This window comes from Rattus norvegicus, chromosome 12 (genome assembly GCF_036323735.1).
Source record: "Rattus norvegicus strain BN/NHsdMcwi chromosome 12, GRCr8, whole genome shotgun sequence".
NCBI classification, from domain to species: Eukaryota; Metazoa; Chordata; class Mammalia; order Rodentia; family Muridae; genus Rattus; species Rattus norvegicus.
This window is the reverse complement of record NC_086030.1, coordinates 27,078,493-27,102,490: the sequence shown is the minus strand read 5'-3', so window position 1 is coordinate 27,102,490 and position 23,998 is coordinate 27,078,493. Positions and strand designations below refer to the sequence as shown.

Genomic DNA, 23,998 nt, shown 5'->3' with positions numbered 1-23,998 from the left:
TGGAATATAACTTATGGGACATGTTAATAGAAACCAAGCCTTTTCTTCTCGAGACTACATTTCCCCCTCCTGAGTTGTCCTTTTTGATCTTTAAATCATTTTTATGTAATTTATGGTGTATCTATTGGTCTTATTTTATAAGTGGGGAATCTGAGGTATAATCTAACTAGAACCAAATAACAGTGGGTGATTAACTGAGGATTTGGCTTAGGATTTCTTTTCTTTTTGTTTGTTTGCTTTTTTTCTCTCCCATCTTCCCTCTCTTGTCTCCTCCATTCCTCTTTCCCTCTCTGTGTGAGGTTCTGGGCTCAGTACCCAGGACTACAAAACAAAACAGAAAAATGCCTTCCCAGCTAACTTACTGGCCAAAAACATACAGCGGTTGAGATAAGCTATTAATTGCCCTCAAACTTGTGCTGTGTTGTCATCGGTGAGGAGAGAAGGAGAAAAGCATTGAGTTTGGTGGTAGACGACTTGTCTGCTGTGAGAGGCCCTGGATTCTATCCCGTGTGCAGCAAGGAGGAGACTGGAGCTCTCTCTCTCTCTCTCTCTCTGTGTGTGTGTGTGTGTGTGTGTGTGTGTGTGTGTGTGTGTGTGTTAGCACATGACTTCATCTAGTCTCTATAGCAAGTGCCAGAATAGCCAGGACTACATTTTTTCAAAGGAGAACAAAAAACAACCCACTGGAATAAGTATGGAGTATGTGAGTGAGGCTGAGAGATGGCTAAGTGATTAAGAGCACGCACTTCTTGTCTGGAGGGCCCAGATTCAGCACCTGTCATCACATCAGGCAGCTCACAACTGGCTGTGACTCCACTCCCACAAATTTGACACTTGTGGCCACTCTGCTCACCTGCACTGACAAAGCTCTCAGTTGGTCTGAGTGCTCAGACACGGTATTTTATTATTAAATTCAGCTTCAGATTGACTTGCTGCAGATTGTTTCCTCATTGTTAATCAACAAAGAAAAGTTTTCTTTGACTTAGAGTCCTGGTGGTGTTATGTTCTCTGTGATGGAATAATATTAGAATAATGTTAACTTTTTCTTTCGGCCTCTCATGTTGCTGTCACAAGTACTTAGCACTGAGAAAGGGCCCTTACCAAAATAATTTTTTCCTATTCCCCCCCCCCCCGTATTAATCTTATAGAACTGTGCTGAGTGGGAAATAGAGGAGACCCTCAGCACATAAGTGGTTTTATACTTTTTCAGATTCCCCCCGAGTCCAGCCATGCCGGCTCCCATTTGGCTGTGACTACCCAGCATGCTCCATGCTGAGATGATCCAGCTACTGAAGGACTGCTCACGCCGGGAGCCGGCCTGTTGGGAGGGGGTTGGGTGAGTTCATTTCTTTCATTTTTCAGAAAAAAAAATTTTTTAATGTGATATGACTTGATGAAAATAGAGACTAGAGCTCTGGCCATTTAATGGTTCATATTATTTTTCAACACTGCTTCCAAGTGGAAGTAAAAGCACCTTATTGTAACTTTGAATTCTTTTAAATAGAAAGACAATCATTAAGTTGGGCCTCCCAGTTCTAATGATGCCTATTAAAGGTATCTGTTTAAAATGTCAGAACAAAGCTGTCTTGATCAGCCTCCTATTTAAGCATGCACCTGAGCATCAGCAGGAGTGGTCTGTTTGTCCTGTTGTGCGGTTGGTTGTCTGGGCTGCTTGAGGAAGGGCCAGCTTGAGTGCATACACTTGTTTTCACTTGCTGCTGGGGTTGCAGGACAAGCTTGGCAGTACATTGCTCTCTGAAGCACTCACAGTGTTGTTGTCTGTGAGGGGAACCTTAAATAAGTTGTCTTTTTTTTTTTTTTTTTTTTTTTGCTTATTTCTCATTAACATTTGATATTTAGTCCTGGGAAACTACAAGTAGGGAATTCTACAGTGGGGAAAGGTATCCCAGGAGTCACAGCTAGTGTTTATGTTCTGTAAGATGGGGAACCTTCGTCCTGAGAAAGGGGTATTGGGAAACAGCACATTTAGTTTTAATCAGGAACTAGTAAGCAGCCAGCTAAAATCAGCTAAAAGTCCTGCAGTTTTCCTCCTCCTACGAGGCCGAATGGGGGCGTGCACCAGTATCTTGTTGCCTATAATTCTGAAAAGCCAGCTTGGGCTTTAATGTTGGGATTTGCTCATTTACTCAAAAGAAGAGTTTAATCATAGTCTGTTCTCTCAGGCTCTTTTGCTTTCGGTTTTGTTGTGGTTCTATGGGTTTGTTTCCTTGATTCTGTTCTTAATGTTTGAGCTGACCCTCCTCCTTTCCCTCCTGAGTGCTAGGATAACAGATGTGCGCCACCATGCCAGTTAGCCCTGTCCATTCAAAATGGTTCCTCAGGGATAGCTGCTTCCGGTGGTGGAAATTATCTAGTACTCTTTTTCCTGTTAGCTCAGATGAGTTTGACCGTTTAGTTTGTATTTTAACTGTCAGTTTACTGTTTTGACTTGTTTTGGGTTTTTTGTTTTGAGTCATGGTTTCATGTAGCCCAGGCTGCCCTTGCCCCTCCTGTTCCTGTCTTTCCAGTGCTGGGGTTATAGGCTTTGACATACCTGACTTATCATTATATTGTTTAAAATATTAAAATCAATTAAAATTTTATACATACTTTAAACAAATTCCTGTTGTGGCCAGTGAACTAGGTTCTAACCTAGTTTTGGTTGTTTTTGAAATTGGGTCTGACACTGTAGCCTCATCTGTTGGCCATGAGGAAATTCTCCCAGTTTTCCAAATGTTGGCATTTCACATGTGCCTTTTAGATTTAGTTTATTTTTTTTAAAGATTTATTTATTTTATTTATATGAACACTGTAGTTCTCTTCAGACACTTGAGAGGAGAGCATCCCATTACAGATGGTTGTGAGCCACCATGTGGTTGCTGGGATTTGAACTCAGGACCTCTGGAAGAGCAGTCAGTGCTCTTAACCGCTGAGCCATCTCTCCAGCCCTAGATTTAGTTTTTTTTTTTTTTTTTTTTTTTGGTTCTTTTTTTCGGAGCTGGGGACCGAACCCAGGGTCTTGCACTTCCTAGGCAAGCGCTCTACCACTGAGCTAAATCCCCAACCGCTAGATTTAGTTTTGGTACAGTGTCTCATACTGTAGTTCCGGCTGACCTCAGACTCCTACATGACACTCCTTCTGACCTGACAGTCTTTCTCCCTCAGCCTCTGGAGTTCTTGGATTACAGGTGTGAGCAAGCATGCCAAGCGCCTCTTAACTAACTCTATGCGAGGGAAATGAGGCATGGAAGCTTGGGGTGCCAGAAGGTGTGAATGGAGCAGGAAGGGAGATGGACTGTGAGGGAATGGACTGTGAGAGGGCCAGCAGCGGATTATTGTAGTTTCTGTCCTGACGCGTTTATGATGAACATGAACAACCTGGGCAGAATGGACTGGGCTTTTCCAAGTAAATACAGAATATGAAGTTGTTCGTTTGTGTGAAATGGTTTGTAATGACTGCCTAGAATTAAATTTAAGTGAGGAACAGTGGAAACCAGTCATGGTGGTCTATGCCCATCTACTCTGTACGCTTGGAGCATGGCTTGTTCAGAGTCTTGAGACTGTCTTGGGCATATCTTGTTTATTTGGAAGGGATTTGTCAGCATGTTTCAGACAGAGCTCACTGGATATCCCTGGATATCCTGAAACTTAGAGACTCTCATGCCTCTGTATCTTGAGTGCTGGGATCATAGGTATGAGTTACTGTGCCTGGCTCTGATGCCTCACCTCTTCAAAAAGTACAAACAGGTTAGGATCTTGAAAATGTAATAAAATTAATGGATTTAAAGTTTTATGAGATACTCTGGGTGGTGGTGGCACACACCTTTAATCCTAATACTTTGGAGTCACAGGCAGGAAGATCTCTGTGAGTTCCAGACCAGCCTGGTCTGCAGAGGTAGATCCAGGATAGCCAGGACTACAAGGGAAACCCTGTCTCGGAAAATAAAGGAAAAAAGGCTTGTGAGATTGCAACATTGTAGACTAGAGTGGCTGAGAGAATGAAGGGGTGGGGGAAGCATTCAAACTATACAGTCAGGATTGGCAGTGTAGCTCAGTAAGGAAAGGTACTTGTGTTTAAGTCTGAGCATCTGGTCAAATCCCCCTGATCGACATGATGGGAAGGGAGAACCAACTCCCTTCATGTTTTCCCCTGCCCTCCACATGCCTACCTTGGCCTGCGCATAGCACCACCCAGCACACATATACTCAACCTACGTAAGATAAACAGTGGACAGTGTTAAAAGAATTTTAAAGAACTGTATAAAATAAGTGAGAATTTATAGTGCTTGTAGTTAATATATTCATAGAAATGAGTTTTTTCATTGTGGGAGAGAACAAAGAAGAATTTGAGAAACCAAGAGCCAAGGCCAGGAGGGTTCTATATCTGAACAGTATTATTACCACTCCACATAATTGTGTTTTCACAGGAATGTATGCCTCTGGGTTGAAACTAGGTATTTGTATAGTATATTCTACTTACAGCAGAAATTATTGAAGCTGACTTAAAATTAAAGGTTGAAAATCTAACTTATTTCAAGAACAGGGCTATACCCTCTCGATGCCCCACCCCTGTTTTCAGGGACAGGATACAGGGTTTTCATGTTCGGCAAGTGTTGTACATAGAGTCAGCTGGAGGGAGGGTTCTAGGAAGGTGCTCTACAGCTGAGCTGCACCCTCAGGTTGAGAGTGATACTTCTTGAAATCTTGAGATGCTTCTGATTTTAGATCAGTTACTTCCTAATCGGACCCATGGATAGACTTTGAAAACTGTATGCATGGTTTTTATATGTTGTTGCTGGAGAAAGTGTTCATAGAGTTCATTAAAATACGTTGAGAACCACTAAGCATATGGGAACATGAAGCTAGCCATGCACCAAAGCATCTAGCATTCAGAGGACGGTAGACTGGTTACAGTGCTGGAAGTAGAACCCAGGTCCTCACATATAGAGAAGCGTCCTATCACTGAGCTGTACAGCTCCACAGTGCACATTTTGGGGGTTGGGGGACATTGAGACAGTCAGTGAGTGAGTCAGGATGTCCCCAGTCTTGGTATGTAACAAAGACAGACTTTAAATTTCTGATCTTCTTGCTTTACCTCCTGAGTTTGGGGATCACTGGTACCTCCTCCACCACATCGGCCAAGTGTAAGCTTTGCTCTCAGACAGGTCTTCCCATGTTGTGAAGCTGGATGTGTGGCTTTACAGGGCTTAGATAGTGCTTGCTGCACATAGTTTTTAAAAGTAATTTTGCTCCTGTTCTTAAATTTTAGTATATGACTCTCAATCCCTCTACCAAGAGGAAGAATACTGGATCTCCAGACAGGAAGCCCTCAAAGAAACCTAAGAGAGACAATTCTTCTCTGAGTTCCCCACTAAACCCTAAGCTGTGGTGTCATGTGCACTTGGAGAAGTCGTTAAATGGCCCGCCACTCAAAGTAAAGAACTCAAAGAATTCCAAGTCTCCAGAAGAACATTTGGAAGAGGTGATGAAAATTATGTCCCCCAACAAGCTACACAGCTTCCACATACCTAAGAAAGGCCCGTCCACCAAGAAGCCGGGGAAGCACAGCGACAAACCTCTGAAGGCCAAGGGCAGGGGCAAAGGCATCCTGAACGGACAGAAGTCCACAGGCAACTCCAAGTCGCCCAGCAAGTGTGTGAAGACGCCTAAGACCAAAATGAAGCAGATGACTTTGTTGGATATGGCCAAAGGGACTCAGAAGATGACTCGCACCCCGAGGAGTTCTGGGGGTGTGCCAAGGTCTTCTGGCAAACCCCATAAACACCTACCACCTGCAGCCCTGCATCTGATTGCCTATTACAAAGAAAATAAAGACAAAGAGGACAAGAAGAGCGCCCTGTCCTGTGTAATCTCCAAAACCGCACGGCTTCTCTCCAGTGAAGACAGAGCCCGTCTTCCAGAGGAGCTCCGGGCTCTTGTCCAGAAACGCTATGAGCTCCTGGAACATAAAAAGAGGTGGGCCTCTATGTCTGAAGAGCAACGGAAAGAATATTTGAAAAAGAAACGACAGGAGCTAAAGGAGAGGTTGCGGGAAAAAGCCAAAGAACGGAGAGAGAAAGAAATGCTGGAGAGGTTAGAAAAGCAGAAGCGATATGAGGACCAGGAGTTAGGTGGCAGAAACCTCCCGACATTCAGGCTGGTAGATACCCCTGAGGGGCTGCCCAACACCCTTTTTGGGGATGTGGCCCTGGTAGTGGAGTTCCTGAGCTGTTACTCCGGGTTGCTCTTGCCTGATGCTCAGTACCCTATCACTGCCGTGTCCCTAATGGAAGCCTTGAGTGCAGATAAAGGTGGTTTTCTGTACTTGAACAGAGTGCTGGTCATCCTGCTGCAGACCTTACTGCAGGATGAAATTGCAGAAGACTATGGAGAACTGGGCATGAAGCTGTCGGAAATCCCCCTCACCCTGCACTCTGTCTCAGAGCTGGTCCGGCTCTGCTTGCGCAGGTGTGACGTCCAGGAAGACAGCGAGGGCTCAGACACAGATGACAATAAAGATTCAACACCATTTGAGGACAACGAGGTACAAGACGAGTTCCTAGAGAAGTTGGAGACATCAGAATTCTTTGAGCTGACCTCAGAGGAGAAGCTACGGATATTGACAGCTCTGTGCCACCGGATCCTCATGACGTACTCTGTGCAAGACCACATGGAGACCAGACAGCAGATGTCTGCAGAGTTGTGGAAGGAGCGGCTTGCCGTGCTGAAGGAGGAGAATGATAAGAAGAGAGCAGAGAAACAAAAGCGCAAGGAGATGGAAGCCAGAAATAAGGAAAATGGCAAAGAGGAGAACGTGCTAGGCAAAGTGGACAGGAAGAAGGAAATTGTGAAGATTGAAAACCAAGTGGAAGTGGAAGCAGATGACATGATTAGCGCTGTCAAGAGCAGAAGGCTGCTTAGCATGCAAGCTAAGAGGAAGCGGGAAATCCAGGAGAGAGAAACAAAAGGTAAACTTTGTCCTGAGAGCTTCAGGAAAGCCCTTTCGTGGGTAGAAGAACAGAAAGTACTAGTAATGGTAGGGTATCTGTCGTAAACTAGCACTCACTAAGATAGTTTTGTTTTCTCAGTTTTGAGATAAGGTCTTAATTAGCTCAGCCTTTCCTGAAACTTAATTTTTAGCTAAGCCTGACCTTACACTCACTCTCCTGCTTCAACCTACAGAATGCTAGGATTACAGGCATGAGGCCACCATGCTCGCTCACCAGCTTTGTGTGCTTTGGATACAGTGTGTGTGTGTGTGTGTGTGTGTGTGTGTGTGTGTGTGTGTGTGTGTGTGTGTGTGTGTGTCTCTGTGCGCGTGTGTGCGTGCGATTCACAACTATTTCCAAAGGATCCAGCCTCCCCTTCTTTCCTCCACAATCATGCAGGTGGTGAATGGACATATACAGGCAAAACACGCAGTCATAATTATTAAATGAATAAGTAATTGAGGGACCTGCAGACTGTAGTAAGCCATGGAATAATAACCACATATAGACAGCGGTTGCGATTTTTGTGGCTGCCTGCATGCACTTAGACTTGTCTCTTTTTGTTACTGTTTTTGTTTTCTTTGTTTGTTTCTTTGTTTTGAGACAGTCCCACACTGTAGCCCAGGTTGGCCTTGAATTTAAGGAAATTTCTCTGCCCTGGAATTGAATGTGTGCACCAGAGCATTTTCTGAGAGGTTCATCTGTGTTATAGCATGTAAAACAGTATGTTGGAAGAAATCAAGACATAAAAGACAGACTTATATTTCCACCATCCCAGAAGAAACCTCGAAAGTTGTTCTTAGCCTCTGAAAACTACCGATTTCTCTGGATTCATATGCTCTGTGCATTTCATTTAAATAGATTCCCATTGGGCCAGTAAAAGAACTCAGTGTCAGTTGCTGTCACATCTAGCAACTTGCGATTGCTCCTGGGACCCACAGAGCAGAAAGTGAGAACTGACTTCCACAATTTATTCTCTGACCTTTACACACACAGGATAATTAAATGTAATATATATATGCATTATATATTAAATAGTATCACATCAGGCTGGAGAGGTGGTTCAATGATTAAGAGAGCATTACTGCTCTTTGAGAAGATATGACTTCTGTTTCTGGCAAAATAACTTATAACTACCTGCAATTCCAGCTCCAGGGGATCTAACACCATCTTCTGGCCTCCTCGGACAACTGCATTCTCATGTACATGCCTTCACACAGACACATGCATGCACATAATTTAAAGTAATAAAAACCATATAATCTACTTTAATGTTGTATTTCTTTCATTTGAATGGATTCAAGAATCACAGATGTTATTTGTTGACTGCTCACCAGTCAGTGGACAGTTAGGTCACTTGCATTATTTGGTTGTTACTAGTATGCCTCTGTGAGCATCTCTGTAAAGGATTTGTCTCCACATAATGCCTTTGGGGTATGCCTAGGAAAGTACTTACTGAGTCCTGTAGCTATGCTTAACCGTTTGAGGAGTTCCCCAGCCATTTACAAAGTGACTGTATAGTTTTACATCCCTGTCGCCAGAATGAGGGTTCTGATTTTTTTTCCACGTTTTCACCAGATCTGTTTTTAACACTTACTCCCTTTAATGTTTACTTTTGTACTTATCTCTTCTGTAACTGCTGTAATTATATAGCTAATCCATCTAGAGAACTTTATTAAAGGCCATAGATTTTATACTTCATTTAATTTTTGTGGTTTCAGGGCTCAAACTGAGAGTTTTGGATGTGCTAGGCAAGCACTGTACTACTGTGGTTATTTTTGTTTAATTTTTTTTGTTTTCTGAGACAGGGTTTTCTCTTTGTAGCCCTGGATGTCCTGTAATAAACTCTGTAGATGAGGCTGGCCTTGAACTCAGAACTCAAATATCTGCCCGTCTCTGCCTAGAGTGCTGTGAATAAAGGCATATGCCACCACTGCCTGGCTGTTGTTTTGTTTTGTCGAGGTTGTCTCTCACTTCCTGGAACTCCGCTCTATGTACTCCTGGCTGACCTCGATCGAACTCAGAGACCTTCCTGGCTCTGCCTCCCAAATGCTGGGATTAAATGTGTGTATTATCAAACCCAGCTTTATTTATTTAGATAGATAAATAGGTAAGATTTTTACCTTATTTTTAAGAGATCCTGTTGACAAATGTATTTTTTAACATTCTAACTATATTGTATGTATGATCATAGAGACAATTTTGTGACATTGTAAATAGCAGCCTTTTGTTTATTATAGTAGTAGGATTTGACAGACAAAAACTTAAATACTGGATTCATAGATTGTTTTTATTGAGCAACATTCCACATAATAACAAGGTTGGAGACCAGCTTGGGCTACACGAGACTCAACTCCATAATTTTTTCCCATCAGTGAAGTAATAACATTAATTTTTAACTTGTATTTGTTTATAATTGCTTTATCCTTATGTATGTATGCGCACCGTGTGCCTGTCTAGGGTCACTTCCCTTAGAACCCAAGTTACAGGTGGTCGTGAGCTGCACACGAGTGAGCTGAGGTGAACCAAGTGCTCCCAGCCTCTGATCGTTTCTCCAGCCCCCAAGCAGTAACTATTAAAAACAAAGTCATGTGGTGATGGTGGGTGCCTTCAAACCAGGGAGGGAAACAGGGACAGGCAGACAGATGGCTGTGAATTCTAGGCCAGCATGGTCTAAATAGTGAGTTCAAGGACAGCCAGAACTACACAAAGAAACCCTGTCTCAAGGGATCTGAGTGCCCAGTGGTACCACATTTAATCTCCACACTCCAGAAAGTCCATGAGTTCAGGCCAGCCAAGGATATAGAGTGAGATCCTGTCTGAAGAAAGAAATGCTCTCCGATGAGCCTCGTGTTAGTACACGGGTGTCTGGAGTTTGGCTTTGGATGCTAGGCAACTCTGCCACTGAGCCTCACCCGTACTTCTGTCGTAATTACTGCTGCTCTTTCCCTGTCCTGATTTTTTTTTCTCCTGTCACATTAAGGAGCCCAGTGTGGTGGCCTAAACCTTTAGTCACAGCACTTAGGAACAGAGGCAGGCAGACCTCTAAGTTGAAGGCCAGCCGGGTCTGCATAGTAAGTTTAAGGCTGAATGGAGCTATATATGAGAACCTGTACATACACACATACATACTTAGAGAAGTTGTCGCAGGTTCTGCACAGGCTTTCTGTGTGTGTGGCCCTGGGTGTCCTAGAACTCTGTAGTCCAGGCTGGCTTTGAATGCACAGAGATCCTCCTGCCTCCCCAGTGCTGGGATTAAAGATATGCACCACCCCTCACTCCCATCTGCACCCTCTGTCTTGACTGAAATAATTTCTTTTTAATTCATCAGGGATCCTGTGGCAGTGAGGGTGAGACATCCTAAGGAATATGGGGAGGATCATAGATGATCATGTCCTACCTTACATGGAAAAGGAAGAGAGACTGGTCCGGCAAGCACGTGCTTCATACAGACACTTGTTTTTAATCTTCACAGTGAGATTGGAACGGGAAGCTGAAGAGGAGCGAGTGCGGAAGCACAAGGCTGCGGCAGAGAAGGCTTTCCAGGAAGGGATTGCCAAGGCAAAGCTCGTCCTGCGCAGGACACCTATTGGGACAGACCGCAACCACAACCGGTACGTCACTCAGCTGAGTTTCTGTGTCTTCGGAGTGGTCCTAGTTGTTACTGGTTGGGAAGCTAGCTGAGGTGTTCTGTTCAGTTTCTCAGTTCTGTTTGTAGCCATGATTGCGTGCGGTTCAATCATTGACTATTACTGGTGTCAGATGCTAGGGTTGAAGTTAGATAAGGCAATTTCCCAGGCTTATTGGTAGCTTATATCAGAGCTCTTGCATAAACCATGGGTTCTATTCCCATGATTAAGAAAAAAGTCTCCTCTTGTCCTTAAGGCTACCATCAATAGGAAATTTAAATAGCACAGACAGATGAACTGTAATCCAAATAGTTATTTTTAAGTGGTTCGGTATTTTAGGAGAGATGGTTCCGTGATTAAGACTACTTACTGTTACTGGGTTTGGGTCCCACCCACATGGTGACTTATAACCATTTGTAACTCTAGCTCCAGGGGTTCTAATACCCTCTCTGAACTCAGTGGGGCCCCAGTCATGTCTATACATACATACATACATACATACATACATACATACACACACACACACACACACACACACACACACACACACACACACAATACAAAACACTAAAAATAATTTTTCAGGTAAGTTATTTTAAATTTATTCATTGTGTGGAACCTAGTGAAACAGAATAGGTACTACAGAAATGACACAGACATTAGATGAGTTCCAGATGCCAAGATGTCTTTGTTGCCCTGACTTTCCTTACAGATTGTGAGGAAGGGACTGTCAACTGTGACCAGTTTCCTGCTTCTCAGGTTGCTGTCCAGCAGTAAAGCGACCCAGCCTTCTCCCTGTCCACTGTCTCACTTATCATGGCTGTCACTAATTAATCCCTTGTTGTGCTTTGTAGATACTGGCTCTTCTCAAACGAGGTCCCAGGGTTATTCATTGAGAAGGGCTGGGTCCATAACAGCATCGACTACCGGTTTAAGCATCACCGCAAAGACCACAACAATCTACCTGATGATGATTACTGTCCCCGCAGTAAGTGTATCTGCTGCGGAGCTGCTGACGTCAAGCAGCGCTTCTCAGCCAGGGCTGCAGGGGCGGGGTGGGGGTGGGAAGACCCTTTCACAGGAGTTGATAGTCAGGTGGTATGGTTGGGGTCATGCGCCATGAGGAACTGTGTTAAAAAGTTGCAGCACTAGGAAGGCTGAGAACCGCTGCCCTGAGTATGGTGTCAGCCTGTCACAGGCGGGGGATGGTTTGTCCAGAGTGCCCTGAGTAAGTCAGAACTGTGGAGCAGCAGCACAGCACGAAGCACTATTTTCCTAAGTGAGTGTGTGGCTGCTGAGGAGCTGTGGCCACACCAGTGTGCTGCACATTGCTGTCACAGAAAAAGATTTAAGGACTGTTTCCTTTGAGTGTGTTTTGACCTTCTTCTTTTGTAAAGATGAAACATTTTTATTTGTTTGAAGCAGTGCCTTGCTATAGTTCAGGCTGGCCTAGAACTGTCAATCCTCCAGCCTCAGCCTCTTGAGTGCCAGGATTGCAGGTGCACACCTCTGCCCTGGCTTTGAGATATTTAAGGTAGGGACTGTTTGTGGTTTAACAGAGTTGGGTAGGATCCACACTGCGGACGGACTCTCTTGTGCCCCCTTTCCCAGCCATGTGTTTTCTTTATTACCAGCCTAGCTTCTGAGTGAAGAGGAGCATGTAGAAAGGAGAGAACCTGGGAGCCCTGCTCCTAGCGTAATGAGGGAAGATGAAGAGCTAGCACGTGGGTAGTCGATTCTACAGAAAAAGCTTTCAGATTTTGTACCTTGGGAATGTCTGTAGAGGCGGCAAGCCTAAAATTGAAGCAGGAGACCAAGGAACGAGTTCTCTTCTTTCTCTGCTTTTTAAATTAATTCTGAAATATCTTGTATCATGCAAAGGAAATCTAGGTATGCTGGGGATTTGACTGCAAAAAAAACAGATAAAGTCCTGAGTGTCACTTCACTGCAAATCTAATAAGGAGGAAACAGTATCTTTTTTTTTTTTTTTAATTTATTTATTCATGTTTGTGAGTGCACTGTCACTCTCTTCAGACACACCGGAAGAGGGCATTGGATCCCATTACAAAGTGTTGTGAGCCACCATGTGGTTGCTGGGAATTGAACTCAGGACCTCTGGAAGAGTAGTCTGTGCTCTTGGCCATTGAGCCATCTCTCCAGCCCAACAGTATCTTGTAATCTCAGCACTTAGGAACCTGGGGCAGGAGGTTGTGAATTTGAGGCCACCCTGGGCTTCATAGAGACCCTATAGGGTGGGTGCTGGGGTTGACTGAGACTGAGGCACAGTGGCACGTGTCTGTAGTTGTCGTTCCTTAGAAGGCTGAAGCAGAGTGATTGCTTTGAGCCTAGTTGTTGAACAGACAAAACAAGACAACCACCTACCACCTGTTTGGGAAGCTCATATAACCTGGGTTGGTTTTGAAGTCTCCCTCTCCTCTCCTTCTCCTCTCCTCCCCCGTCCCCGCCCCCAAGTATATGTGTTTTGTGTGTCCGTATGTCTGAACTGTGTGCATTGGTGCCAGTGAAAGTCAGTAGAGGCATCAGATTCTATGGAACTAGAGTTATAAATGTTAGCTGTCATAGGTTCTGGGATTTAAGCCCTGATCCTCTGGAAGAGCAGCCAGTGCTCTTAACTCCTGAGCCCTGGCTTTGGACTCTTTGATGTAGCCTAGGACTACCATGAACTTTTAATTCTCCTGCTTCTACCTCTTAAGTTTCTGGAATTGTAGGCATGCAACATCTTGCCTTTTTATTTTCTTCTTGAAATAGAAATAAATTTTTAAATTGGTAAACATGGATTTGATTTTAATTTTTAATGTTTGTGTCTTCTTTGCTTGTGTGTGTCTGTGCAGCACATGTGTACAGGCCTGGTGTCCTCAGAGGCCCAGGCAATTGTGAGCCACCCTAAACAATAAAAACATAAATAGGTGATTTAGAAGAGTTATGAAGAGTCACTGATAACATTTTCTTATTGTTGGTTATGAGGTATCTAAATTGAAAAACTAAATGTAAGTGTACTTTTCTGGATAGATATAGTTTCTTCAGCCATGTGTGTATGTGTATATTCAAGAACAAAAGAAACTGTTTCAGATCAGATGCTAGGGTTAGTGAGGTGGTTTCTTTGTAGTTAGAAAGGGTCTTGTGGGCTTTAATAGGATATTTAGTACCACCTCTTCCTCTGGCCACTAGATGTCAGCAGGCATGTGCAAATGTCTCCAAACCCTGAACACGTCCAGTATGTACTGTCTGTCATTATACCTATAAAACAAAAGGTTGGGGACCATGTGAGACTCATATGATATTAACATCCACTGCTTTAAAACATACGGTTTTCTTTTTAAGCAAACATACTTTCTCAAGGTTTGGAATTTAATTTTTTTATGTAATATAACTATAGTTTGTAATGCTCTTATTAAATGAAATACTTGTAAATCTGGGAATAGTTATTTATATATTTCTTAAATCTTATTAATTAAAATTCGACAGTTTAGTAATTATAAATGTATTCTGTGTTTAATAGGCAGCATCTGTATATTGTTAGGCTGGGCATGGAGTCTGCTTAGGTTTTCTGAACAAGGAGTTGGTTTTTAATGTATTAAATCTAACATTTGCATTTCTCTTAGGTAAGAAAGCAAACCTAGGCAAAAACGCAAGTGTGAATGCACACCTTGGATCAGCACTAGAAGCTGTGGAGACCACTGTGCCCAAGCAAGGGCAGAACCTATGGTAAGAGCCCCGGTTGGCTTGCTCACTGTCACTCCTTCCCAGTGTTGAGGGAGAGCTATTTAACACAGTGATGTCAAAGACATTTCATGTCGCACATGTTCTGCATGTCAAAGCCTACTGTTGGGTGAGGGGTAGCTCCACTGGGAGAGCCCTTGCCTGATGTAAGTGAGCTCTGCGCTGCATCTCCAGCAGCTCTCAAGCAGTTTGTGGGAGTGAGTGCATTCCTGGAACCCAGCACTTGGAGATGGAAGCCGGACATATCAAGTCCAGGACCAGCCTGGGCCACATAATACCCTGTCTCAAAGGAAAGAAGGCCCAAAACCTCACTGTTACAAAACCACATGTGATCTTTGGGTAACCAGCTATTTCTCTCAAAGTTCAGATTTGGTTTCCCTTGCTTGTTCTACTTTGGTTTCTGTTGCTGTGATAAACAGACACTGTGGCCTAAAGCACTTTGAGAGGAAAACGGTCATTTTAGCTTATAGGTTCCCATCCATCCTCCAGGGGAGCCGGGGTAGGAAGGAGTTCATGGCAGGGGTCACCGAGGGATGCTGCTTCCTGGCTTGCTCCCAGGCTCACTCTCAGCTTGTCTTCTTTCCTTTGCTTAGGCATGGTACTTCCTGCCCACAGTGTGAAAGCAATCAAGAAATGCCCGCAGGCCTGTCTGATGAAAGCAGTTCCCCAAATTGAGGGCGCCTCTTAATAATAGTTGTATCCAATTGACAACCGAGGTTAGCCGTCAGACCTCTTTATAATATAATCTGGTATATTACGTGCTGGATTTACCCCCAATTCTTGAGACACATAGTATTACACTGTAGCTCAGGTTAGCCTGGAACTCACTGTGTAGCTCAGGCTGGCTTTGAGCTCACGCTAATCTTCCTGCTTTAGCTTCCCAATGTACTAGGATTACAGGCGTGCACCATACGTCTGCTGTGTAATGCATCTTATGTAGCACTGCCAAATGCTTCTGAATCAATTTGGGAATATGAAGACTTTTGAATTTGTTGATTATACTTTATAAAGTATGTCTAAAATAAAATTAAGGTAAATGTAATTATTAAGTAAATTTTACCCATGGAAAAAGATTAAAAATGACTTTTGGTTCCTGGGTATGTACAATTCTGCTTTTAGGCAAAGAGCTAGATTTTGTGAGGTCTTTACTACCTTTGATTATATAAAATATGTTTGGTGCAGTCACTTAGCTGTTTTTGTTTAAGGTATAATTTACTTTTTGACGTTGTTAGGACAGGTGTTCTGTTGTCTTTATACAGTCTATCATGAGCCATGTGATTGGCACACACACACTGTTAGTCCCAGAATAGAGGCTGAGGCAGGTGGATCTCTTGAGTTCAAGGACAGCCAGGGCTACACAGAGAGAAACCTTGTCTCAGAAAAAACAAACATGTTACTGTATAGTAGCAGAAGCCCTTCACTCTTCCATAACTTACAGTAAAGTTAATATCAGGTGTTCTAATGGAAAACATTAGACGGAAAACAGTTTGGAATTCTGCATTTCTCACTCACTGTCAGCCTGAGACTTCGTACACTGTTGGGTTTTCGTTGTATTTCCAACTTTAAGGTTTGTTTCTCCTCTTCAGGTTTCTGTGTGACAGTCAGAAGGAACTGGATGAGTTGCTCAATTGCCTGCATCCTCAGGGAATAAGGGAGAGTCAGCTGAAAGAGAGACTGGAGAAACGGTAAGTGCTTCTCAATGTCAGTGTCAGTGTGTGAGTCACGGTGTGCTTTTGAAGTGGGGTCTCTGTAGGTCAGTCTGGCCTCAAACTCACAAGAGATCTGCCTGCCTCTGCCTCCTAAGTGCTGGGATTAAAGAGTGCACCATGATACTCAGCAACAAGATGGGTTTGGTTTGGGCTTGTTGGCATGCTTGATTTCTGTGTGTGTGTTCTTTGATTTTTAATTCAGTAATATTATGTGTATGAGTGTGTTGTCTGTATGTATGTCTGTTCAATGTGTGTTTAGTGCTCTAGAAGGCCAGAAGAGCTGTGGGTATTCCTAGGATTGGAGCTGTAGATTGAAAGCCATTGTGTAGGTGCTTAAGCAATCAAAACCTCGGTCCTCGGGCTGGAGAGATGGCTCAGTGATTAAGAGCACTGACTGCTCTTCCAGAGGTCATGAGTTCAATTCCCAGCAACCACATGGTGGCTCACAACCATCTGTAATGAGATCCTGTGCCCTCTTCTGGTCTGCAGTCACATATGCAGGCAGAATGCTGTACATAAAAAATAAATAAATAAATAAATAAATAAATAAATAAATAAATAAAAACAAAAAAAAACCTCGGTCCTCTGAAAGAGCATCCAGTGCTCTTAACAGCTAAGTCGTCTCTCCAGCCTCAACCTGCATGCCTATTTGAAACAGGGTCTCCTTTCTGTATAGCACAAGATGACCTTCACCTTCTTACTCTCCTGCCTCTACCCTCTGTGTGCTGTGCAGGTCTCAAGGAGCTCTTGGCTAGAGCTGTGTACAGTCATACCTGACTTTTTGTTGATAATCTATTAACGTTACAAGATAAGTCTGTAACCTGTGATGTTCACATAGTTTGTAATCTTTTTGAGCATCATGTTTATTTGGGAAAATACTTTTAGGGTGGTATATATGATCCACGGGTAGCATCCTTGCTCTTTGACTAATGTGTGGCCTGAACCAAGCTGTGAGCCACTGTAGTTAAGCAGTGTTGCAAAAATGCATTCCTACCTGAATTAGTGTTCAAAACTGATCCGTCATCATTCATGGTAGACCAAAGATGGATGCCGTAACTGTCTACTGTAGAGAGACAGTGTGACGTCAGCTAGCACACCATTTACTCACTTACAAAGGGATGACAACTGGAGAGACGGCCACACACAGCACATGCAGACAAAAAACCTCATAAACATTTTTTTAAAAAAAAATTGTGAAGCCCTGGTTTGTGCTGCCACATGGGGTAAGTATCAAAACATTTGCTAATAAGCAAAGGAAGCCAGATATGAAAAGCCATGTATTGTATGATTCTGTATATGTGATGGGTCAGTATCCAATATAGAATAACACAGGAACAGAACCGGTTACTGGCTGCTGGGGGATGTAGAGAGCGTTTGCAAAAGTTTCTTTAGGGGCCCAGAGAGGTAGCTGAGTGATTAAGAGCACTGACTGCTCTTCCAAAGGTTCTGAGTTCAATTCCCAGTAACTATGTGGGGGCTCACAACCATCTGTAATGGATCTGATGCCCTGTTCTGGTGTGTCTGAAGACAGCTACAGTGTACTTATATACATAAAATAAATAGTTTTAAAGAAGTTTCTATAATTTCCTCCTTTCTCAATCTCAACTCCTGTAGGTACCAAGAAATTACACACTCCATTCATCTGGCTCGGAAGCCAAATTTGGGTCTAAAATCTTGTGACGGCAACCAGGAGCTCTTAAACTTCCTGAGGAGTGATCTCATCGAAGTGGCGACGAGGCTGCAGAAAGGAGGACTTGGCTACATGGAGGGAACATCCGAGTTTGAAGCCCGGGTAAGAGTGCAAGAAACCCCCTTGGGGAGCTGGGTTGCGTTCTGGTTAGGTTTGCTTTGGATGATACATGTGGAACCAAAATGTGTACATAAAGCTCTCTCGGTCATGGCTTTCGTTTGCTAAGTATTTATCAGGAAGTGGGCCAAAGCTAGTTCTTTCTCTTGCTGACATTGGATTGTTTTTCTTTCTGGCCTGATTTTTTTTCTCTTCAGGCAAGGTTTACTACATGGACCTTACAAAACTCATATGTAAGATCAAGCTAGCCTCACACACAAGTGATCTCTTGATTCTGCTTCCCTAGTGCAAGGAATAAAGGTGTACACCACCACACTTCTTTAAAAATTGGCATTCCTTATGTGACTGTCAAGATTGTAGTGCACAACGTTTAAAGCACAGTTTTGTGACCTGAAGGGCTGGCTCCATGACGAAGAGCACACAGCGCTCTGTGAAGCACCCAGCTGTACCTCCAGCACCAGACACGTTGGGGCACTGCACTCATGCACGCATATTCAGGCAGGCACATATGTGTGATGAGAAGTAAAATACATCTTTATTAAAAGTGTACGTCAAACATGGTTTTATAGCATGAGCTTGATCCCAGCACTGGGAAGGCAGAGTTAAGTGGGTCTTTATGATTTGGAGGCCATCCTGGTCTATATAGTGAGTTCCAAGCCAGCCAGTGTTGCCTAGTGAGACCCTGTATCAAAAATTGTTTTTAATTTTTTTTTCCTTTTCTTTTGAGACAAAGTATCACTGTGTAGCTTTGGCTGGTCAGGGACTCTGCTATGTTGAGCAGCCTTGCTCCACCTCAGGCCTACCTGCTTCTCAAGCACCGGAAGTAAAGACTTGGGCCACCACTCCCAGCTCCAGTTTATTTTTTTTTTTAAGATTTATTAATTTATTATGTATAAGTCCACTGTAGCTGTCTTCTGACACACCAGAAGAGGACATCGGACCTCTTTACAGATGGTTGTGAGCCACCATGTGGTTGCTGGGAATTGAACTCAGGACCTCTGGGAGAGCAGTCAGTGCTCTTAACCGCTGAGCCATCTCTCCAGCCCCTCCAGTTTATTTTTGGTGTGTGTGTGTGTGTGTGTGTGTGTGTGTGTGTGTGTGTGTGTGTGTGTGCGCGCGCGCACACACACACAGTTCTTGTCCTGGAAGCTGGAGGTGCTGGATCCCGTGGAGTTGGGTTAACTGGTGATTTTGAGTCTTCTGACGTGGGTGCTGGGAACTGAACTCTGGGTCTCTACAAGAGCTGTGCACACTCTTTAACTGCTCAGCCATCTCTGCAGCTTCACAAAGAATGTGCAAAGAAAGATAAGGATTTGGTGCCTGTCTCAACAGTCATAAAATTAACAAAGGTTTAGTGGAGGTGGGAAATGTAAAGCTTAGTGCTTGAGCCCAGCCAGGAAGTGGAGAGCTTGAGTCTTCTCAGATTGTCTTTGCTTTCTTGCCTGTGTTTTATTTCCGGTACTGGGGTTTAAAGGTATGGCCTCCCACATGCTTCACACAGCCTCTGTACCTCAACCCTCAAGTTTGTCCTGTACGCAGTGAGGAATAGTGAGTCCATACAGGAGCAGATGGAGTTTCAATCTTCTGGATCCTTTCTGGGGAAGTGCGAGTGTCAGGTGCTGGTAGATCCCAGTCTACCATGGAAGGCGTGCAGGACTCGCGGAACTGTTCTGGTACTTGGCTTGGGATGTTAGGAACTTACAGGCGGACTCTTTAATGGTCTCGTTCTCCTCTTGGTGTCAATTTAAAATCTTTCCCTAGGTCATCTCCTTAGAGAAACTGAAGGATTTTGGTGAATGCGTCATCGCCCTTCAAGCCAGTGTCATAAAGAAATTTCTGCAAGGTTTCATGGCTCCCAAACAGAAGAAACGGAAACTCCAAAGTGAAGACTCCACGAAGTCCGAGGAAGTAGATGAAGAGAAGAAAATGGTAGAGGAAGCAAAGGTATTGAGTTGCTGAGTCTAAGCACCGGGTTCTTGCTTTAGGGGACTTGTGTGAATGTAAGACGGAGAAGCAGAGAGCCGCCCGCTGACAGTAGTAGCCTCAGCTGTTTGTAGGGACAGCTGGTGTTGGACATACAGCAGGGTAGAAAGTACCCTGAGCGTGCTGTCCTGTGGCAGGCACAGCGTCACATGACAAGCATGACAGTGAGCTGAGTCCCAGTTCTTCCTTAACAGTGTGGCCAGCTTCTGCTGCGGCTCCATGCTCCTGCCTCAGCTTTACCAGAGAGGATTGTGCTTGTGTCAGCCAGCCATTGCTAGCTCAGAAAAGATGGACTTACATGGGGTTTCCACGAGTTTTCCTTTCACACCATCTTTGAACTCAACCCCTCCTAGCAGGCAAGTCTCTGAGTTCAAGGCTGAGACGCCAGGGCTATATAGAATCTCTGCCTCAAAAGGAAAAAAATTAAAGTCATTGTGAGTCCAGGCCATTTGTGCTGGTGGATAGGAGTGGCCCTTGAGCTAACTTATGAGTGCCAGGGTGTCAGAGCTTCCCAGCAGTAGTAGTAGTGGGCGGGGGCTGGGTTCTGAAGGAACCTAAGTGCAGATTAAAATGAAGTCTGTCTCACTGTGAGATAAATCTATCTAGTTCTCTTTTATTTTTGTTTTAAGCCAGTGGTCTCACTGTGCTGGCCTGGAACTCTATGTAAACCAGCCTGGTCTTAAATTCAGAGTTCTACCTGCCTCTGGGATTAAAGGTGTGTGCTACCATGCCTGGCCTTTGTTTCCTTTCTTTGTTTTGTTTTGTTTAGATCCAGGGTCTTAACATAGGCTTGAACCCGAGTCCTTTTACTCAACATCTCCCAAGTGGTAACAGGCGTGCAGCACCACAGGCAGAGACTTTTCAGAAGTCACTCTCAGGCGCTGCAGAGATGGCGGGGCAGTTACAGCCTTGGCTGTTCTTCCAGAGAACCTGGGTTCGATTTCCAACGCTCATGTGGCAGCTCACAACTGTCTTAACTCCAGTTCTAGCTGGTCCAACAAGCCGTTACGTGTGCCTATGTGATTACAAGCAGAAATGCTTAGGATTAAGTCCCTCCTCTTCCTAAAACACCTCGAGAGTTTGTACACAGTTAAGTTTCTCCTTCCTTTTCTTAGACCACAGTGGTATATGATTCAGGGTGATCATCTGGGGTGAGAGGCTGATTTACTTCACAATGGGACTTCACACCTAATCAGTATTTTACTAGCACGACTGTAAGAACTCTTCCTGGGTTTCTTTTAGTGGCCTTTAGCACCCAGATAGTATTCTAGGTGATCTCTGAGACAGCTTCAGCCTCGGGCTCGCGTGCTGAAGTTAGAGACCTAGATTAAATTTGCCCCAGTTTTGGTTTTAGTCGTATGTGTGTTGCACATATTTCTGTGCTACAGCAAGTGGAGGTCAGAGGACAGCCTGAGGAGTCGGTTGTTTGATCACCTAGGTCTTACTGTCGGATGGAGTTTTTTTTTTTTTTTTTTCTTTTCTTTTTTTTTTTTTTTTTTGGTTCTTTTTTTCCGGAGCTGGGGACCGAACCCAGGGCCTTGCGCTTCCTAGGTAAGCGCTCTACCACTGAGCTAAATCCCCAGCCCCAAGATGGATGGAGTTTTGATTGTTGGGCTTGGTGGCAGGTGGCTTTGCCCTGTGAGCCATGGTGCCCTTTAACCCAGCTTTGTAGGGACTTTTATTGGAAAGTTCTTGGAAAAATGTTTCCTTGCTATTTACTTTTCCTGTGAGATTTTCTTCTTACTGAGGACCAACAGGTAATTAAGTCCCATTAAGGTCCCTTTGTGTACTAAACCCTGAGCTGAAATAAATGTAAGCCCTAGACTGAGTGCAAAAGTGGAGAGCTTCTTGGAAAAATCAGTTAGGTTGCTTGCTGAGTGGTTCTGCTCTATTCTGTTCTAGCAATATCCTGCCCAGCAGCTCCCACCAAAGGTCAGCTTTGCCACAGCTCAAAATTTTCCACTGTCCTCTGCTTTGAAAGTTTCCACTTAGCAAGGGCCAGGGTTTCCTTGGCCGGGACCAGGCTGCTACATGAGTTTATGTCAGTCTCTCTTCTGGGCTCCAGTTTCTTTGGTTCTGTGAGATCGTCTCGCCGGTCCTTTTTGTAGTAATACATGATCTAGGGTCTGCAGTTTTTAAAAAGTTAAAAAGTAGCATTTATTTTCACCTACGTTGATATGTGTGTGCCAGCTTGTCTATGTGCACCGTGTGTATACAGTGCTCTCAAAAACCAGAAGGCGGCATCAGCTCCCCTGGAACTAGAGTTGTAGGCAATTCTCAGCTGCCTGATGTGAGCGCTGGGACCCGAACCATGGTTCTCTACAAGAGCAGCAAGTACTCCCAACCGTAAGCCACCTCTTCAGTCCTGATCTATGTAAATATAACAACAATTTTCTTCCTCTAAATTGAGAAAGATAATGCGTACTTAGGAAAATCCTGGGAGAAATCCTGCTCTCTTTCTATCTCTTCACTCCTTCTCTGCCTTGGTCTCCTTTAACATCGGGTCTTAACCATGTGGTCCAGGCTTGCCTCAAATCTAATTTTGTCTCAGCCTGTTGAGTGTGGAATAACAGATGTGCGTCACTATGTCTGGCGTTTTTTTGTCTGTATTTGTTCTGACAACCCTGTTGTCTGCCACTTTTTCATTTTGTTTTGTTTTTATGAGACAAAGTTTTACTGTCTCCCAAGTGCTGAAATTACAGATCTGAATTGCTGTGGGAGCCTCTGAGCACCGCAGACAGCATAGAATGGTCTGAAGGAGGCAAGAAGGCATGTTGAACATGACATCAGGACTCTGACCCCGGGCAACTTATTTTAGGCATTTTTAAGTACAGTACACTTTGGTGAAAACTTCCCTGTGTACAGTAAAGCACACAGAAAGCTAAAGATGGGAGGTGATTACATCAAAGTGGTGGGAAGTGCATTGACACCTTCCGTAAAGACGGATTGTATAGGCGACTGCTCTTGACAGCTTCCGTAGATGGCTTCTGTAGCTTGAAAAAAACAAACTTAGGTTAAGGGTTTAGGGGAGGATCTGGTGTGGCCTCCAGCCACTCAGATATCACAAAGGTCACCAGGCTAGAATGTATGTCTACTCCCAGCTTTCTAGGAGGATAACAGGTTATGCATCCCTTCCTCAAAGTAAAGCCCTGTATGCTTAGCATTCCAGGTTCCCTAGTGTTTATCCATGCGCACAGGACTTACGTGCCTTCTGAAAGCTTCCAGACCTGGCTCAACTTGCCTTTATTATTTTAGCTGTATAAATTTATAGTATGCATTATAACTCAGTGTATGTACATCTGTATAATATCAAGTCAGAGTAGCTAGTACTCCCCCTCTTTAAACACACTTCATTTAGTTACTTAAGTCATTCATTTGTTTGTCTATTTATGGCAGTTTCTTGGTGTGACCTTGGCTGTCCTGGAACTCACTCTGTAGACCAGGAGATCCTCCTGTCTCTGCGTCTTCTGTGTTAAGATTAAAAGCGTGCCTCACCACAACCTGACTAGATTTAGTTTATGCATAGAGTAAGGTTTGCCAGAGAGTGTGAGTGTGTGTGTGTGTGTGTGTGTGTGTGTGTGTGTGTGTGTGTGTGTGTGTGTGTGTGAAGAAGAGGGGGGATGTTGGATTCTCTGAAGTGGATTCTTGTAAACCACCATGTGGATACTGGGAACTAAACCCAGGTCCTCTACAAGAGCAGCCAGTGCTCTTCTTCTCCTAGCCATCTCTAGCCCCATTTGAATTGTCTAGAAGCTCATTAATACCTGGTAACTGCATATTTATGAGGTGCTGTGTAATATTTAAAGGTATGAATTTGCCTAGTGCATGTACACCCCATAGATGTTTCATGTGGCAGTCCCTTACAGTCCTTGGGACATGAGAACTTTCGCTTTGATTAAAGGCTGGTGACACACAGATGAGAGGAGCTTTATCTCAGGTTCACAGCTTTATAGATAAGACTCACCGTATCTGTGGCCTGAGTGGGTGACTCATTAGCCAAAGTTTTGTAGGGCGTACATTGATTGATCATGTGTGCTGGTGTTTATTCCTACGTCTAAATGATTTCACTGGAAGAGACATGTTGCTTCTCGACCCTACTGTATGCTTAGTTTTGGTGTGACCTCTGCCAAGCTTCTTTTT

The 23,998-nt window shown here is 44.0% G+C and overlaps 1 protein-coding gene across 2 annotated transcripts in view; it reads left to right on the top strand.

Moving 5' to 3' along the window:
• Positions 1-23,998, top strand: part of Baz1b (bromodomain adjacent to zinc finger domain, 1B) — a 57,971-nt gene that overhangs the window by 24,021 nt on the left and 9,952 nt on the right. Inside the window, exons 1-8 of one of the 2 annotated variants that reach the window (XM_039089653.2) lie at positions 1,209-1,336; positions 5,270-6,968; positions 10,465-10,603; positions 11,473-11,606; positions 14,242-14,344; positions 15,946-16,044; positions 17,683-17,860; positions 19,637-19,819. In XM_039089653.2, coding sequence (XP_038945581.1) covers positions 5,273-6,968; positions 10,465-10,603; positions 11,473-11,606; positions 14,242-14,344; positions 15,946-16,044; positions 17,683-17,860; positions 19,637-19,819 — 2,532 coding nt within the window. In that variant the 5' untranslated portion in view covers positions 1,209-1,336; positions 5,270-5,272. Of the gene's footprint in view, positions 1-1,208; positions 1,337-5,269; positions 6,969-10,464; positions 10,604-11,472; positions 11,607-14,241; positions 14,345-15,945; positions 16,045-17,682; positions 17,861-19,636; positions 19,820-23,998 lie in introns of those variants that run through there. The other variant, NM_001191916.1, reaches the window with a different exon arrangement.